The 19,880-nt window shown below is 39.9% G+C and overlaps 1 protein-coding gene across 6 annotated transcripts in view; it reads left to right on the top strand.

Moving 5' to 3' along the window:
• Positions 1-19,880, top strand: part of CNTN4 (contactin 4) — a 783,747-nt gene that overhangs the window by 531,547 nt on the left and 232,320 nt on the right. For all 6 annotated transcript variants that reach the window (XM_081073436.1, XM_081073440.1, XM_081073435.1 and 3 more), the window contains 2 exons: positions 118-244; positions 6,928-7,103. In XM_081073436.1, the coding sequence (XP_080929562.1) occupies positions 118-244; positions 6,928-7,103 (303 nt within the window). The remainder of the gene's footprint in view (positions 1-117; positions 245-6,927; positions 7,104-19,880) is intronic.

The following is a 19,880-nucleotide window of genomic DNA, read 5'->3' as shown; positions in this document are numbered from 1 at the left end:
ATATATATATATATTTTTTTTTGTCAGTGTATCTCTTTTATTTTCATGTTGTTTCCTCTTACTGTTCCTATTTGGAAGGTGTTCTTCATTTTTGGACATTTTCTCTTCTCATTTCAGATGACTACACACTGCATGGTCCAGTTTTCATTCAAGAACCAAGTCATGTCATGTTCCCTTTGGACTCTGAGGAGAAAAGAGTGAAGCTCAATTGTGAAGTTAAAGGGAATCCAAGACCTCATATCAGGTTTGTTGATTTCTAAGCATGTGTTCCCAGGTCTATAGTTTCTATTACTGAAACCAACAAGTACTCATGGAGAACCAATAACGTAAAGAGCTTTCAGATAGGCATGATGGGATATCCTGAGATGCTAAAGAGATGATAGTGTTCCTAAAACGTTCAGTACCCAACTTCTGTTTCGGGCAGTACTGGGAATTAACTATCCTGACTGACCCTCTCACTGAGAGCCTTATCATTTCTTAACATCATATTTTTAAAAAATGCAACCTTTTAAAATGCACCAATAAACTGGCAGGAAAGTAAGAATTACTCAGAAGTCACAAAGTAAGTAGGTTTGGAACCCAGAGGAGAAATTGAACACGGCAAGTGGTTTTCACCTTGATGAATTAAGTGAACTGGGGCTTGGATTTCGCAGTTTCGCAGGGCACTGGGGTCACAGGACCCAGCCTCAACTCAACCAAGAGGAGACTCTAACCTGAGAATGCTTCCCAAAATAGACCTGAGTCCCAAGGGCTCTATCCTTAGAGTAAATGTAACAAGAACTAAACTTGCTTCCCTCCTACAAGGGAGTGTAAAGCAAAAGTAACTGCCTATTTCACCCTTGGCGCTAAGTGGTTTTAGCAGCAGATGAGACACAGCTGAAAGGAGAATTCGTAAACTGTAAGATAGATCTGAAGAAATCATCCAAAGGCAGTGGAAAGGAGGAGATGGGGAGAGAGAGGGAGAGGGAGATGGGGGGCCAGTGAGAGAGAAAGAGAGAAAAGGAGGTTGAGAGAAGACATTTACACATATCTAATAAGAGTTCCACAAGGAAAGGCAAGGGAGAATGAGATGGAGGCAATGTTTAAAGAGAAGGCTAAGAATTTTCCTGAGCTAACTGAAAATCCAAGCGATAGTTTTAGGAAGCCCAGTGAACTGAATTCCAAGCAGTACAAATAAAAATAAAGCCTCATCTAGAGTTATCGTAGTGAAATAGCAGAACACCAAGCGGGAGACATGATCATAAAAATATGCAGAGCTGTAATGTGGATGACCTTCAAAGAGATGACAATTAAACCAGCAGCTGACTTCTCACTAGCAACTGCAAAAGCTAGATAGAACATAGAACCTTCAATATGCTGAGAGCACTTAACTGTCATATTTCTTTACAGCAGAAATACTTTTTTAAAAGGAGAACAAAGTAAATGTGTTTTTAGGCAAAAAATGAAGTTTGACTCCAGCAGACAGACCCTCACTGAAGAAAATTATAAAAGATATCCTTTAAGCAGAATAAAAGTGATCCAGGAAAGAATAACTGAGCTGTAAGAACAAGCAATAAGTAAAGCAAGTGGTCAAGGATAATACTTCCACATAAAAATCAATTGCACTAATTAATAAAAATAATAAAAACAATACTGTCCTGAGATGATAAAAAAAGAAAAATTAAAAGTCATAAAATATACTAGAAATAAATTGAGAAGTGATGTACTACACAATGGACTATCCATATGGTTAAAAAAAAATGAAATAAATTTGGACTCCTACCTCAGCGTGTACAAAGATCAATTCCAGGTGACCAGAAGACCTACATGGGAAATTTACAACACTTTTAAAAGAAAATAGGCATATATATTTATGACTTTGGAGGGAAGAAAAGATTTCTCAAATATGACGGAAAAAGCACACATTGTAAAAGAAAATATTTAACCTCATTAATGTTAAGAACTTTGGTTCAACAGAATTTATTGAGATAAGTAAAATTATAAGTTTCCATCTGGGAGAAGATTTTTTTGATACTATCCTTAGCAATGACTAAAATTCAACGTGTTTAAAGAATTCCCACAAATCAAAAAGTTAAAAACAATCCAGTAGAAGCGTTACTAGGACACCTGGTCGGTTACTTCTAAGAATAAGAATATCAAATAATCATTAACTGCATAAAAAGATGATCAGTGTCATTAGTGAGCAGAAATATACAAATTGAACTAAAATGACACACTCTCAAATCTACCAGATTGACAGAAATTTAGAAATTGAATAAATAAATATAAGCTGGTATATTCCTAGCAGGTAACAGGAAAAGGCAGTAGTGAAAATGAAGGTGTTACAGCTGCAATACGACGGAGTAAACAAAGCTTGTCACAAAAGAACACAGGGAGTACAAGTCTATATTTACAAAGTTGAAAAGCAGTAAAGACAGAGCAGCTGTGTAAGGATAGTAACATATGTGAGAAAATCATTATGAAAATCAAAAGCCAAAATTAAAGATGATAATTAACAGTTGAGAGGGGGCAGTGATTGGCATCAAACTGGACACAGAAGACTTCGAAAGTAATGATATCGCTCTTCTGAGCACGGAGCTTTATTGTCCCATGAGTCTTCATAACTTACATATATCTCACGAATATTATTTTGCCTCTTGAAATTTAATGATAAAAACTTCAAGCTAATAGCCAATTTCTAATAGTATGTAAAAACCAAAAGGATACATAACATAAGCCATCATTGAGGGAAGGAAGAGACTGGAGTCTTCAAGGATTCACAGAAGTGGGACCTGATCTGAGAGAGGTGGTTTTCAAATAAACAGCTGGCAAAGGACTCCCCATACAAGTTAAGGCATGGGGGTATTGGCAGACCGAGAACCATTTTAGAATTTAAGTTGTGAGCCCATTTATTCATTCATCAAACACGTCATCATGCACCAGACTACCCAGTGTTTTCAAACTAGATTCCAGGGCACATGAGTTAGCTCAGGAATTACTGGGGTGAGTATCTGCAGTTTATCCCCGAGGTTCCACCACAGCAGCTCTGCCTTCACCTGGCTGTGTATCAGGATTCTGAAGAGTACATCTTCCAGAAAGCGTGTTGAAACCACCATGGTAAGCAGATGCAATGTACCAGGCTCTGCGTTGGTTTGGAGTAGTCAGAGATTAATGAACTGCACGTTCAGGTCCTGTGCTGCCAGGAGACTGCCTGGGGGTGGAAGTGGTAAAGTGCCATGCTGTCCCTGCAGAGGGAGTGCCAAGGGGCTCCATCTTCTAGCCCACCCTGGAGGAAGGAAAGGCTGCTTCAGGCTGGAAAGGGAAGTGAAAATTTTGCAGAAAGGGGGATGTTTAACTGACTGGAGGCGAATGATCTCTTGCCTTATGGATAAGGAAAAGAAGTACATTCCAGAAGGAAAAAACAGCAACTCTCTAGTGGCCATATAATTCGGGTGAACATATAATTTAGCATCCAAATCAGGCCACTGTTGATAATTACTCTAGGATGGCAGGTGTGAACCCAGCACTACCTTGGACAAACCAGAATTGTAGCAATTCTCCCTATAACAGGTTGAATTCAAGACTAAATCAAACATTTTAAAATGCTTTATGTCGTCAGAGGGGAAAAAAAGCAGGAGGCAAGGTTCCTCCATGCATAAATGATGAGTTTAATGGCCCCAGCTTTTAGTGTACAGCCACTGGTAAGTTCACAATTAGCCATAAATGGAAAGGAGTTCTGCAGCAGAATTTGGCAAGTTGCTGCTTTGTTTCTCCCCAAACTGTGACCTTTAATTAACATTACTTTTGTAACATTGTATTTCCAGATACTGGGGCTTGCTTTATCATTTAAAACAAGCAAGGGAACAGAAACCTATTATGTTTCTAAAGACTGCCAGGAGAAGCTGAGAAGAAAACTTTTAATCAAATGCACTGACAATTGGCTGCAGTGCACTTTGTTTTCCCCCATCCCTGGCAGTTTCTTTGTCACATAAAAGCTGATTGGTCCCTGGGAGCTAAACACTTCCTCTCCTTAAAGGAAAGCATGGAGCTTTCTAAGGTGTTAATGCCTGAACCTTATCAGTGTTCAGGCTGACTTTCAGGTGCAATTTGAGATGTGCTCTCCATAGGAATCATTTCTCAGCATCACCATGTCCCTCGCGCATCCCCACTGACCTCTCCTCTTTGTGTTTATTCCCTCAGTTGAGCCCGCTCTTTTCCTTTTTCCCTGCCCCTCCATTTTGAAAAGATTGACCCAGACCCAGAAAACTTTGAGAAGTTTTGACGTGTGCCAACTTCCCTTGTATGAAAGTTCCCAAAGGACAGGTGACATTACTTATGGCACTCAGCTTCCCTCTCCAGACAGAAAGAGCAGTCATGCACTTGGTTGGAGTACTTTTCTTGTAAGGTTTGTATTCAACTTAATGTGCAGACAACAAATTCCAAGTCAGAAAGGTCCTGCCCCTCCGTCAGTGCCAAGCTGAAACAGTGAACAAAGAAAGAGGCTTTTGCTACAGCCAATCCCACAGATGGCTTCCCAGCCAGTTCCGCAATACTATACCTTCTAGAGCTTCAGAACTGGGTCACGATTTCCCAAGTGATTCATAAATCAGCTTCTGAGATTCCCAGATATGCTCTGGCCTTTGGAAGAATCTCTTTGTTCCAAATGGGTACCGTCTCTGTATTACCAGTACTTAAAACAGTCCTCAAACATTGAAAATAAATGGTGAAATTTCCAAGAGTGTTGCAGCCTGGAATAAGATAAGGAATTCAATGCAATCCACATTCAATTGGAATGAATGGTGACTGCATCGCAATAAAACTAGGTAGAGTGCTTTGTAATGGAGACCCGGCTGCATTTCACAGCAGGCACTTTATTTTCTAAATAATTCCTTTGCCTTTTGCTGTTCCTATGTAAAAGCTGACACTGAAGGAGATTAGGGACTCTGTGCAGAGCACTTTGGTTGAGGCAACAGGTATAGACAAACCTACAGAGCCGTTCACATTATCCCCAAAACCACTTTTCTGAAAAGACTCCTCTGGTCTCATTCCTGAATTCCACACTCTGCTTGCAGCTCACATTATACTGCAATTTCCTCTTTGAGTTCTTAGATTTGTCATATTAAATTGCTCAACTATCATTTGAAGTGAGAGTTATGGCTGAGACGTGATCAGCTGACCAAAAAAAACTGTCTAAGGCAGGCAGGCAGCTCTGGAGATTCATGTGCATATAGACCCGCTGAAATAGAACCCAGCTGTTCTCTTTTTATTGCTTATTACTTTCTTGTCTGTGTCAGAACACAGAGAGAATTACTCTCCAGCTTAAAAACAATGTCAGCCTCTAATACCCATCTTCTTATAAGCAAACACATAAAGAGCTATGGCCCATTCCGGGCTTCTGGCCCACCTTTCCCACACTTAATGTTTATAAGATTTTATGTTTCAGAGACATAGGTGTGGACAAACATATCCCGCTGTGCAGTGGTGAACAGGAATGCTTCATAAATTATGTATACACAAAGCAAAAATATCCAGCAAAGAAGTAAAATATCTAGTCAAGTGCACGAACACTTATGGAGCCCGAGGAGAGTGTCAAGTTCAAGGTCACTAAAGGAGAACACAGCTGTGATCTAGGCAAGTCACCTGCAGTGAAGGCAGAATTCCTACCGAGCAGAGCACAGGGAATTCTGTGGGAGATCGGAGACAAGTTCTGTTTCCATTAGGAATAGTGAGGAAGACCTCATTGGAAGAGGTGTCCTTGAAAGTGACCCTGAAATATGCGAGATCTCCACAGAATGGGATCATTCAGTCTTTAAAATTCTGGTTTTGTTGATACCCAAATCGTGAAACTAACTGGCCTGCATTTTTTCACTTAAATCCTTCTGCGTTGTGCACACCAGCCTAGGACCCCAGAACAGGCGTGTCTCCCATTCATTCCTTCGGTGATTGCTTCTGATCCATTTTTTTTTGTGCTCCTGTGTCTCCTTATTTCGGGGTCTCCCAACGTGAATGCTACTGTGAGACTGTTGATAGGTCAGAAGCTCCAACTATGCGATTTTTATTACCTGATATTCAGTGTAGGATTTGGGAGGGAGGGGAAAGATAAGATAGTCATTGATTTGTATTAACTCCGAAGTCACTAAGTATCCAAGTGACTTACTGGTGAAGATAGGCTCTCTTTGAAATGTCATTGGCTATTAAAAAAAAAAAAAAAGATTTTGTTACTAAAGATTTGCTGTTTAAATGTGTGAGTTCCATGAGAACTAATGTACTGGGCCAAACACTAGTCAGATACACAATGATCTAAGTAAACAAACAGGACAACAGAACTCTGTAATGGCCTCATCTGCAGCTTCCCGGCTGGCTGATTGATGCTTGACTGCCAGTGGCTCCGGTGATCTTCCTTAAAGCTACTTCAGGCCCTAAGACAGCTCTAGCTCAATAGAGCGCCTCGGCTTTGCACTCAGCCATTGCAGTCATATTAAGGACCAAATCAAAGCAACCGGGGTGCAATTTCATCAAATACTCAGCAATCTACCTGAAAGTGGTATCCCGTCATCTGTAGAGACCCTTTTGAAGAATAACTGCAAAGCACAAAAAGGACTTTTGCTGAGGAGCCCTGTTCAAAGACAGTTGTACAAGATGCTATGGGGAATTTCAAAAACAACAAAAAGTAAACAAAAACAAAGTGAAGCGTATGTAGCATTGTAATCATTATAGTCACAAAGACAAGTGTTCAAATCTTCATACTATTTGTTCCTGGAAAGGACCCGCTCTCTCTCTAAGGGTTTATGTCATCACCATTGCTAGGTAGAGCTTTTTAATAGTTTACTATGGTTAAAAAAAAAGTCATGGTATTTCATGCTATTTATAGTTTTTATATATTTTGGACAATTCCGAAATATTGATTAATATTACAAGGTTGTATCTACCGGCATTTTTATACTATAGGTGGAAATTAAATGGAACCGATGTTGACATTGGTATGGATTTCCGCTACAGTGTTGTTGAAGGAAGCTTGTTGATCAATAACCCCAATGCAACCCAAGATGCTGGAATGTACCAGTGCATAGCAACAAACTCGATCGGAACCGTTGTTAGCAGAGAAGCAAGGCTTCAGTTTGCCTGTAAGTAGTAATTATTCATGCTGCAAGTATTACTTTGAGTGTTTGCACCATTGTACCAGGAGCCCTCAAAACTGTGTTTTCAAAAACCAAATAGATTTTAATTTGCTATGTCATCTTCTTTACTCTTTTCTCATATTTGGGAAATACCTTCTTTGTAAGATAAATTGTCAATCTGCGTTGCGAGATATATTCCTCTGTACTTATAATGATTGAAATAGTTTGACTATATGATAGTGTGGTTACGTGATGCTTATAGACACATAAATACCTATACACACTCAAATTTACACACATGTAAATTTACATATATGACCACACACACACACACACACACACACACACACATTGTCATGCGGGGTGGCCTGCGGGGCCTCTAGTCCCGCTCCCCACATAAGAATGCAGGACGTTGCTAGGCCAAAAAGGAACACCCACGGAGCCATAGGTAGGGGAGTCACACCACTATGGTCTCACTGGAGGCTGGATCCACACAACCTGCAACCTGCCATCAGTTCTCTGCCTGCCAACCGACCCACCAACCAACGCAGCCGTGCCAGTTATATCATGGCTGATTGGCTAACTGGTTACAGCTAATGGCCAACCAGCCACAGCTGACAACCATCTACTACCCAAGCCAGCACATCTCCATGTGAGGCCGAGAGCCTGGAACCTGCTCTCTGGGACTCTGTCCACACACACACACACTACGAAGCAAGCAGTTGACCTGCCTGTAACTGAATAGTCAATATGAGAAGTATTTAACCATAAAGCTCAGAGTTAGAAAAAAACGCGGTAGTCTATTATTTCTATAATTCTCTATTTTTTTCTTATTTTATAGAATAGGAGCATTAAAAAAAAACTACGATAACAAAAAGTTGAGATAATTAAAGTATTACTTTTTATAGTATCTTGTTTATATTTTCACTTTAGAACCTTTAAAAAACAAATTGCCACCTCTTAAGACCTCCATCTAATAAAAGTTCATGAGCACATCAAAGAAAGTGGAATTTAGAAGTAGCAAGTGGAAAATAAAATCCAGGGGCAAGAGTATAGAGGCCTTTGAAGATTGATGACCAGCTACATTTGTAAGGGTTTATGTGTTTGCATATGATTATGCATTTCCTTGTGTAAAATTCCACCTCTTAGCAGTGCATTAATGTCAAAGGTTTTATAATTACAAAGTCTGTTAGTAGTAACACTGTAGAATATTCTCCTTAACAAAATCCTCTCTGGGAACTCAACATCAAATATACTGAACATCCCGTGCTTATCTATGATTGCTATTCAGTGGTATTTTTATTAGCTGAGAAATGAATTTTCTAAGTACAAGGTATATATGGGATTCCAGGATTACTTTGTTTGTGAATGTTTCCTGGGAGCCTTCTAAATAGTCTCGGGTGTGCAGAATAATAGGAGAATAGCATGCCTGATGGAGTGCTACGGAACCGAAGTGTTTATTTCTCTTGGTTTCATACAAGTGTAATATCTATACTTACTTTTTAGTAATGACAAGTGAATTTTGTTGGATTCATTTTGGGAAATAATCACAGAAATCATCAACGCTCAGAGTAGGGAAAATGTCTGTATTCAAGTACTCTTGTACTTCGTTGATTTTCGGATTTCATACTGTAGGAAATTTTTCAAAAAAACCCAAAAACCAGTAATAACAACAAAAAAGAGACTGACATAGCAATACCGACCTTTTGTTTTTCTAACTTACAACATTTAAACAACTAATTTCCACCTCTTAAGACTCTCTTTGTGTAAAAGTCTGGGCATTTCTACTACCAAAATATCTGATAGACAGAATCTAATAGTCAAAGTAAGTCATTTAAACACAATAGCTTGGCCTCTGTGAAAGCGCTGCCACTCATTCTGTGGCTCAGCTGACCTGAGGACAGTGTCTGGAATCTACCTGGCGTGTCCCACTTCCTGTGTGATGTGGGGCCCCTATGTCCTTCAGAATCCTTGGCAGATACGCTTAAGGTTTAAAAAACTCTGAAAATAGTTAGCTCACCTATTCTGCTCTAGTTGTTCCAAAATACAAAACAAACCCAACATCTCTGTCTTAAAAGTAAGCTAAATATCTAAATTTCCATCCTTTCCACTCCCAATGCTTACTGTATGATTTTGGATAGGCTTTAAATAGGTGAAAATACGATCATGGCCCTTTATCTCATAATTCTTTTCTTCTCCTGGTACACTCAGTTAATTGTTACCGTATGGAAATGTATCCCATTCTGTGCATGTGGCTTGATCTTTGCAGGAGATGACATTGGGGACAGACAGTAGCGTCCATGATGTGAACTTCTTTCTCAGTGAATGCAGTTGACAGTGTTACTCACTTTTCTGTAAAGCTCCAGTCTCGTACCTTTATTTTGAATACACAGTGATGTAAAATCCGAGGATTGATTTTTCATGAATGTCTCTTAATCCTCAGCTTCCCACCCATGTCATTGCCCTAAATTCAAAGTGTTACTTTTACTCCCATTGAATTCACCTGCTGAGTAGTGACCCTTCTTTTTCCCATCAAGGTTGAAATTGTTTTAAATCCTTTTTTTTTATCTGACATGTGGATTATCCTATACTTTAGTGTCAGCGGATAATTTGATGAGCATGTGTCCAGTCAAACAATTGATACAGTATGTTGACCAGGACAGGGCAGCATGGCAGTTGGGAGCTTCCAGTAAGATGAGACTGAGTTTTTAAGTCACTATGGTTTGCATACTCTTGTGCAGTTAGCTCGACTCATCCAAACGTACTGCAGCTGAACCCCAGTGTCTCCCACTTGTTCTTAAAGCCAGGAGAGCCTTTGCCAAACACCTTGGAAATCAGGGTGTCCTGTGTCTGCATCAGCCACCCCTACCGGGGTGCTGACCTTCTCCTTTAGATCTCCCCTAAGCGTTTGTCACAAAGCGGCCATTTAATCTTTAAGCACATTAGCGAGATCATTCCATTTTCCAGCTTTATGACTTCTCAGCACTTAGAAAAATCTCAAGTTCATTGCCATGGTCTCCTTTTAATTTCTATGACAAACCGCCTTCTATTACAAGGGTCCTGATCCTCTGTTCCCGTTCCTGACACGCTTTTGTCCTGACCCTTCACCCGGCTCACTTCTTAAGATCCTTGGTTCTCAGTTTCGCTGTGACTTCCCAAGACAAAGTTTCCATCTCAGCCCGTCTTACGAAGAAGCATTCCTATCGCTTCTTCTCCTCGGCTGTGCGTTCCTCTTCCAGCAACACCCTGTTTCATTCACGATGACTTAGGACAACCGGCAATGATTTTGTACATTTATTTACTTCTCATTATTTGACTTTGATGACAGAATCTTTGTTCCAAAAGAGCTGAGACTGTCTTGTCCATCCTTATATCGCCAGAGTCTAGGACACTTTATGTGGATGAATACGGGAACTCCTTTAGTGTCTATCCAGTGACAAAGCAAAGAAAATACATGTGTTAAGCTATTTAGGGGATGACATATTTTTATAAGCCCACGCCCTTTATCGTCTCGTCATTTTTTGGTGTTCAACCTTTTGCTCATCAAATCTGCACTGTTCACACTTCTTTATTTAAGGAAAATGAAAAGATGTGCCTGAGGCCAAAAGTCATTTTTAAATGTTTACAGGACAGTTCTTTTCCTCCGTGATGGAAGGTGAAGAGGACAGTGACGTCTTCCGAATGTCACTGAGTAATTGCTTTGTCCCTGAGCATTCTCATCATCATTGAGAAACAGAAATGTTGCTTTTTGACCACACTTGCTGCACTGTAATATGCAAGTGAGAATGTTTCTTTGGTTTTAAGCATATGAGTTTATGGCTGCAAAAAACCTTGTGGGTTTTTTGGCCTATATCTTTCAAAACATGAAATTGAGGATGGGAGTAACTGAAGTCGTCACTGTGGATTGCACCGTTAACAAATGACATCCAAGGGAAACCAGCCTGAGCTCCAGGTTCATTGCACCCTGGCTTGTCTCTGCATTAGACCCACCTTATTTATAAGAAAAACATTCCTTCTTCTTTATCGAATATGTCAGAGTTTTCAAATCTCATTTAAATACCTTTTATAATTTTATCCATAGGATCATTTTATAAGTTAGACATTATGATTTTTATGCTGCATGTGTAGCCATAACATGGCAATCTCTTGTATTTGGCATTTAAAAAAAAATGAATTCATATAAGCAAAACTCCTAATTAATGGAGACGATGCCTCTAAGAACCTGCCTCTCCCCCACTTTTTTCATTCAAAACCTTTCCGCTAGAAATCCTTCCTTGATTAAACACACATGCCATCATCTAAGTCACTGTTGATGAGTTGTGGACATGTTCATGAGCAAACATTGCTGTAATGTCATTTGGAGCACCTTTTGTTTTTTGGTCCCCCTGTAGTATTAGGCCGTCAGCACCCACTTTTCTTACTGTCACTTGGCCAGTTGCTAATAGTAGGCCAGCAATGCCCCTTCTACCATTTACTCCTCTGTTTCACCTAGGGCTGGAAAACCGGATGGATCAGTGTCTGGCACTTAGTAAACTTGCAATAGTAGATGTGGAATGAATGGATACATTATAAGAATTGGATGTCAAAGTCATCAGGACATGAGTTAAACCATCGTGAACTCAAGGACTTTCCAATGGCCCTTGAGTGCTTAGAGGTGGGTGCACACATTTCCACTTTGAAGTGGTGGAGAAGACAGGTGCCATATTAGTCCCAGATGAGGCAGGAGGCTTTAGCCTAATAAAAAAGAAGTTCACATGTGGAAGGCATCAGTGTTCATTTGTATCCTGCAAATCTGGCCTGAGAGTACGCAGAGCTTCTGTGAAGTTTTCAGGAATCACTTTCCTTTAACCTTCCCTCCACCCAAGGGGAAAAGCAAGTTGACTGTTCTTTAATTCTTACGCGTAGGCCACTGCATCAGAAGACAAGGCCAGGAGTGGAGGGAGATTCGGTTCATTAATTCCACAGCTGATGGTGGGGATTTTCCAGAGGCTGTGTCTATATGGAACAAAGTGGTACAGCCCCATCGCCTAGCTGCCCACTTCCCTGCCAAGTACCCCAAGCCAAAGTGGTTTGACAATAGTGCATACATCTGTGACTCTAATTTTAATATAATCGGTTTCAGTTTCCATAATGAGAACAATTAATAACAATATTTCTGCTCTAATAGTTAATATGCAAATTTCCAGTGTGTTGCAAGTAGGTTGTAAAGCATACAGAATATTGCTATTTTATGGTAAATAACTGTGGGTTGGTAAATTGTATATCCCCAAGCAGTAAATGACATATTACTGTAAGTTCTCTTACTCCCAGATCATTCAACCCCCACATGTGAAAACGATGCACTTTCAATGGAGATTATTTTGACGCGCTTCCAAGGGAATAATCCAATAACTCCATATTGTAGCCTGTCAAACTGATTGTTTCAGAAGTATTGTCTGGGGCCTCCTTCCTGGAAGGTCAGTTGTTTTATAACAGTTCAGATTTTCAAAGCAAAAGACTTCTTTTACGCATCATCTATGGATGACTATAATTTATACATAAGTACCTCCAAATTTCTCACAGTAAATTAAATCATTTCACAAAGTCAAGTTGCCTCACTGCTATAGGGCACCTGGCATTATCTTGGCCACAGACAGGGTGGTATTCTTTTGCATGAAGCCAAAGCCGTAGAGTGATATCTGTGCTTATCTCTGTTGGTACCCAGCCTAAGGCGGGAAAAGAAGCTGGATTGGTACACTATGCTTGCCCCGTATATCTACCCCCTGAGCTTGTGGTAAGGGGAAAGGAAGAGAAGAGAGGAAGAGTGACAAAGGAAAAGGAACGATGGAGATGATAGTAAAAGGGATCTTTCGGAGCAAAAGCCACTCGTGTTGGCCTCCCTGTGACCTCAGTGTATTTATAAGGATAAAGTAACTCAATAAACCATTGTATTCTGGGATTAATTTCCGTAAGCTTTATCAGTTATGTGCCAGCCAGTGTTTTTTGTTTGTTTGTTTGTTTGTTTTGTGTGTTTTTTTATGGTGCAAGTTTCTCCGGGATAAACAGCAGTGGATTCGATTCTAGTTTCTACAGCAAATCCAAGTCTCCTAAACTTGGGTACCCTCTGACAATGGTGGTCATGATGGTGGGCCGTGATAATAATACTGGTAATAAAGATTAGAAAAATGTGTCTGATTTAGAATGTTGTACTGTATCCGACTGACGCTTTTAGCGTCCTGGTGTTGGAGCCTGATGATTGCTTCTATTCACAGTAAATTTCAAATGTTCATTGCTTTTATTATCCAATAATTAGTTGATCTTTTGTAGCCAAAAAATGAAACGTGCAGTCAATCTGAACAATAGCTGGGGTTTTGATAGATGGCCAACCCCATGCGTAGCTCAACTGATATTTAATTATGAAGCCTGCTTAAATAGGCAAACTTTTGTTTCTGAGCAATAAAATGTTGATAGATGACTGGATAAATAATTTGTGACTATTTAGATCAATTAGAACTTCATCAACTAAGGAACATTTGGATGGCAAAACTGAAAACTTGTATCAGTAGAAGTCTTTGATCTTCAATAAAAGAGTAAATTTTTCTCATTTGAATAGTTAGAAGAGCTCAAACCAAACTTGCTGAATTTCTGAAATAGTGCTTTTGGTAGATCACTTCTGCCACATACTACAGTCCTAGTAAGATATTCAAAATGATGATTGGTGTCTGTTGAAAATTTCCTTGAGACTAGTGGGTGTGTGGCCATGCTGTTGGTTCTGGGTGATGTGGGTAATAGTGAGTTGTGGTATAATGAGTCATTGAAATTCACAGGGAACACCATTCCACTTGTATTTCTTCGGTCCCTTCCACAGAACCTATTAATATACAGACACCAGTTCATTTTAGCTATTAGTTGATTAGGTTTATCTCCTCCAATCATTCCACAGTCCTATTTGGGGCTTATATGACTGAAAAGGAGTAGTTGTGACTTAAATAAATGAAAAATAGAGGTTTTTTTGTTTGTTTGCTTTTTAATTCAGAAGATTTCCAGCAATCCATTATACATGCAGCTAGGCAACCAACACCAACTGGGGTCTAAACAAAGCTAACAATCAGACAGAGCTTTAAAAATAATCGCTGAAGTTTAAAACAGTTAACACTGTGTATTTTAGTAAAAAACAACAAGTTATTAAACTATTACCCCTTTTGTTTCATTGTTGTGAATAGTCAGTAAATAATACAATAATTTTGATTGTTTCTGAAGTTGAAGTTTTTGACAATGAAGGTCAAGTTTTACCATCATTGTGCTTTAAGATTGACTAAAGTTTTGGTCAACAATCAGTTACGTGTTGCCATTCAGTTGAAAGGGGGAGCAGTTTCGGAATAGGAGGAAATGGCAACACGTAGAGGATCACTGATTCATTCTTTTTTAAGAATTTTTGTCTGAGAAGTTATGAAGTTGTAGAAATACACATGTTCAATATTGCTCAAAATTCAAAATCCATTAGACCCTCAGTAGTGGGTTGAATGGTAACTTACCGAAAATCGGACATGCACCTAGAACCTATAAACATGACCATACTAGAAATAAAAGAGTCTTTTCAGATGTCGTTAAGGATCTCTAGAAGAGATTATCAGGGTTACACAGTTGGTCCCTTCTTCCAGTGGCGAGGGTCCTCACAGGAGGCCGTGGAGGAGAAGACGGAGAGGCCGTGTGATGGAGCATGGCGGCGGGACTCGAGTGAGGCAGCCTAGGGCTGAAAACGGTGGCGCACAGCCAGCAGAGGTGGGCAGAGCCGACGTGCTGCTCTCTCCTAGAGCCTTTGCAGCCCGGCCAGTGCCTTAATTTCCAGGTCTCTGGAGTGCCTTAATTTCCCGGTCTCTGGCCTTCAGAATGGGAGAGAATCAATTTCTGTTGTTTTAAGCCACCAAGTCTGTGGTCACTTGTTTACAGCTGCCCTAGAGAACTAGGAGACCAACACATATATGCACAGTGCCTTTCTTTCCCTTCCCTGACCACTTTCATCAAAGGAAAATGAAACCACCTGGGGAATGAGGCCCACATCAGCTGCCTTTGTACTTAGGGAGTCAAAGATTGAGGGGGATGGCCTGCATTAAATATGGGTTACCTGTGCGAGTTTTGTGTCACGCTCTGCATTTTCCTCTGGAGAGCGTAACAGGGTTTTGAAGTGTACGTAGTCAGATTTGATGAAATAACAATAATAAGGTAGCTGCAGAAAGTCACAGAGTAACCTTTTCCCCGAGCACTTCACTGCCTGTCTCTTTAGGCCTTCCCCAGAATAGGCAGGATTGGCCCTTTCTCCAGAGGCCAGTGATTTAAAGCAATTGGGAGCTGTGTGTTGGCTCCGAATCCCTCTCCTTTTTTCTAGGTCATTCTTCCTGAATTTGGCCCCTTTGTCTGGTGTTCTAAAGGCTTAAACACTCATTGTGTAAGGCACTTAGAGTGTCTGCTATTTCTGTGGCCGTAAGTTCGCCTGTGGTCTGTCCTGCGTGGCTACCGTTCCTTTTAGGACATCTGTAGCCGTCGAAGGTCCCATGCTACCAAGGCCACTTACTTTGTCCTCCCAGGTCGCGACTCCCACCGAGGAGGCCCGGATCTGACCAGGCCGTGCACCTCCGGCTCACATGCATTTGATGCAGCTCCCTGTCTGGTTTGTACTTCACAGCCACACGTGAGCCCTTTAGAGAACAAAGCATGTGTGAGGAGTCTGAGGTTAAATCTCAAGTTCAGGGCAGGATGAAAAGGGGTGTGTGAGTGCGTGCGTGTGTGTTTTCCGGGAACTAAATTACTCTGTCAGATATTTCCCCAGAGACTAAATTTGGTACCAGCCACTATACCCTCAGTGGGTGGCACTGCTATCAGTAATTCCTCCATGATATATGCATTTAAGCCACACACTAATCACGATCAGAGTATTAACTTGCTGCCAAATACTTGCATTGTTGTGTATCACTCGTATTTCAGATGTGTTTGTTTTCTGTAACTCTTACAGGTCCCCGCCTCCCCACAAAGACCATCCAGTCTTGTGCAGTAAGCAATCTGTCAGTTTGGCCCCATAAAATGATAAAATGTAGATTAATTTTACTTATAGGCCCTCCTTTAAGTATCCCACATTCATTTTGAAAAGGCCCCAGCGGGGGTGTGAGAGGAAATCCAACCAATGGATTTTGTGATTGTTTTTAAGCTCTGTGATTACTTTCTTCTAATTTTTCAAATGTTGTCACCATGAGGGCAGGTGGTTATGAATAAGTCCTGAATAAATATCCGTGGAATAAATGAAGCTGAATAAATATATGAATCAATCTATGAAAGAATTTAAGGAAAACAGAAATACCTCGGCCTTTACCAGCCTGTGAGGTAATATTTTCTCTTAAATATTATGTTTCCTTGAACTAAGAAGTACTGTTTTTATATTTTTTAAATAAGGAGGAACCCACGAATAAAGATGTATATTAAATAATAGTGTTTCTTTTCCCTTAAAAAAAGTTTTCAATAAAGAAGTGTTGCCTCTTACTTTCAATACCATCTCTTTGGTAACAGCTTTATTAAGATATGTCACATACCATATAATTGAACAATTTAAGATGTCCAGTTGAATTAGTTTGTAGTATATTCACAAAGTTGTGCAACTATCACTACTATCTAATTTCAAAACATTTTCATTACCTTCAAAAATAAACCCTGTACTCATTAATAGTCAACCCCATTCCCCCCAGGCCCTGACCCCTACTAGTATGCTTTCTGTCATAGGAATTCTGTCTTAGGAATTTTCCCATTCTGGATGTTTCATATAAGTGGCATCATATACTGTGTGGCCTTTTTTGACTTATTTATTTCAGTAATATCCTTTTATCAGATTCACCTCTGCTGCAGCACGTGTCAGTACTTCATTCCTTTGTATGCTCAAATAACATTCCATTGTGTGGAAATAGCACGATTTTGTTTGTCCATTCACCAGCTACCAGACACTTGGGTTATTTCCACTTTTTGGCTATTCTGAAAAATGCTGCTATGCCCATTCATTCACATGCATCAAATGATAAGTCTCTGTTTAACATTTTGAGCAACTGCCAGACTGTTAGGTAAGTTGGCTGGGTCATTTTATAATCCGAAGGATCCAGTTTATCCACATTCTCACTGACACTGGTGGTTGTCTTTCTTTTTAGTTTTAGCCATCCTCGTGGGTGTGAAGTGACATCTCACAGCGGTTTTGATTTCAGTGTTCCTAGTGACTAATCATGTTGAACAACCTTTCATGTGTTTATTGGCTATTGGTAGCATCTACTTTGGAGACATGTGCAATCAAATCTTTTGCCTGTTTTTTTAATTGGGTTATTTGTCTTTCCATTGTTGAGTTGTAAGGTTTCTTTATATAGTTTGAATGAAAGTCCTTTATCAGAGATATGATATGCAAATATTTTTCTCATTCTATAGATTGTCTTTTCACTGTCTTGATGGTGTCATTTGAAGCACAAAAGTTTTAATTATGATGAAGTCCAATTTACTTATGTGTTTATGTCGCATGTGCTTTTGGTGTCAGAGCTAAGAAAACATTGCTTCATCTAAAGTCGCAAAAATGTACTCCTATGTTTTCCAATAAGAGTTTCTGAGGTTTTGCTCTAAAGTATAGGCCTATGATCCATATTGAATTAATTTTTGTATATGTTGATGTCAAGGTCCAACTTCATTCTTTTTCATTGTCTTTTTCAACTTCATTCTTTTGCGTGTGGATGTCGAGTTGTCCCAGCACCATCTGTTGAAAATATGGTTCTTTCCACATTGAATGGTCTTGCACTGTTGTCACAAATCAATTGACCAGAAATGTAAGAGTTTATTTCAGGACCCTCAGTTCTATTCCGTTGGTCTATGTCTGTCTTTAGGCCAGCCACCATCGTGTTGATGACTTTAGCTTTATGGAAAGTTTTGAAATCAAGAAGCAACCGTTAGTAGCATCACAAGATTTTTTTTTTTTTTAAATGGTGCCCACCACATTAACTACCGACTCCATCGTATTTTCCCTTCAAGCAAAGCATCTTGCTTTTGGGCAGGTCATATAAAATTTAATATCAATAAATTCTGGACTGTCTGGTCTTAAATTACATCACATTTGGAGCAGTGACAGTCTAATCCACTGTTTCCTCAAATCTGAGGTAGAACTCATGTATCCTTACTCCTCAGAGTCTCAGTTCTGTTTTCGTCAAACAACTGCTCAAACAAGAATGCTTGTCTTAAGAACAATCACTATTTTACAGGCCAGATGTGATCTAAATCCATTGAGGAGAATTCTTTTTTTCTCAGGTTTTGAAGTCCTAGAAGTATCACATAAGCAACCAGACCGCTTAACGTTGGCCAGCTCATCTCCATTTGTAACTCTTGCAAGAACTGTGGAGAGGCCGTCATTGTGTATTTGTATAACCCAAGGGCCATGAGTGGGTTTTCTCAGAACAACAGATACTCTTGAACCAGGGCAGTGTTTCTGTCTCCACCACAGTATTTTATTATAAGTCATTTCTCCTAAAGTTGCTTAGACCTTTCAATCATCTCTGTGGCTGTGGTACCTGTTATTCTCTGTGTGAACTTGAGAGAGCTTCCACACTCCTCTCAACACGAGTGTCATCTATAGAATGGGCACAGTGGTAGTATTTAGAGTTGTGAGGATTAAGTATGCCTGGGAAATGTAGTTTGTATGTTTATGAACACTCCTCCGCCTGTCCATGTATGCAATGTATCTTAACATGTGAATGCTATGCTCTCTTCTATCTTTTGTCTACGAGTGCTCCAGTATTTATTGGTGAGGTACTAGAATTGCAGTATGGCTTTGCCTCGCCCTCTCACTGGTCTGTGTACCCCCTGAGATTGGACTGGATCCCATGTTTTTATATTTTACTCAACATTAAACATGGTCCCTTGTACCTAGCAGATGTTCCAGGATTTCAAACACAGTTAGCAGTTGCTGTAGCTAAGACATCAAGCTTCATTTTACCCTGACCATCTATTTATTGTATACATAATTCAACATCAGTAATCGCACCCTGAGATTTCTACTAAGTAATTATCTATACTGTCAAGAAATTGCTAATTCTCCTACATATTTGAAAAATGCAGTACCTTTGGAAAATACCATCACATCAGCCAAGTAAATGTGTTATGACAAATTGAGTTGTCAATACTCAGTGTGGAGATTTCCTTTGTGTGTTTGTTTTTTCTTCTTCCCATAAATGTTTAATGAATACCAACTAGGTAGTAAGCGCCATGTGAGATAAGGGGGTCATAGCAATGAACTAGACAAATATGACGTTGTTTCATCCAGCAGGGAACACAGATATTGAGCATGTAACCTCAAGTCTGCCGAGTGTTGGGAAGGTTGGAGGGCTGCATTTCTAAGCAAAGGACGGAATAAGAGGCTGCGGAGAGCCAATGAAGAGGTAACCTGAAAGTAGTGTTTGCTTATAGAAGATAGTTGATTAGACAGACATTCAAGGAGAGGTCAAGAGTGGAGGAGAGCAGGAAAAAGAGCAAGGCGTTTCAAGAGAGGAGAAAGCATAGACTGTACATAGCCCTCATTCACTCCGATTTTCCTGCGTGTCCACTCTGTATTGGGTGAGTAAACAAAACAAGACGCAGTCCTTTATATTATAGAGTACCCATTCCGGTGGGGGAGAAAAATGGTCATCGAGTAATCGTGCAAGAAATCTATAATCACCAACTGAGATAAATGCTAAGAAAATGGCTGTGGTGCTCTGACATTTGTAAAAAGCTGATGAACCAAGACAGGGGTATTGAGGA

Source organism: Rhinolophus hipposideros, assembly GCF_964194185.1.
Source record: "Rhinolophus hipposideros genome assembly, chromosome: 14".
NCBI classification, from domain to species: Eukaryota; Metazoa; Chordata; class Mammalia; order Chiroptera; family Rhinolophidae; genus Rhinolophus; species Rhinolophus hipposideros.
The sequence above is the reverse complement of the archived record's forward strand: the minus strand, read 5'-3'. Positions and strand labels throughout refer to the sequence as shown.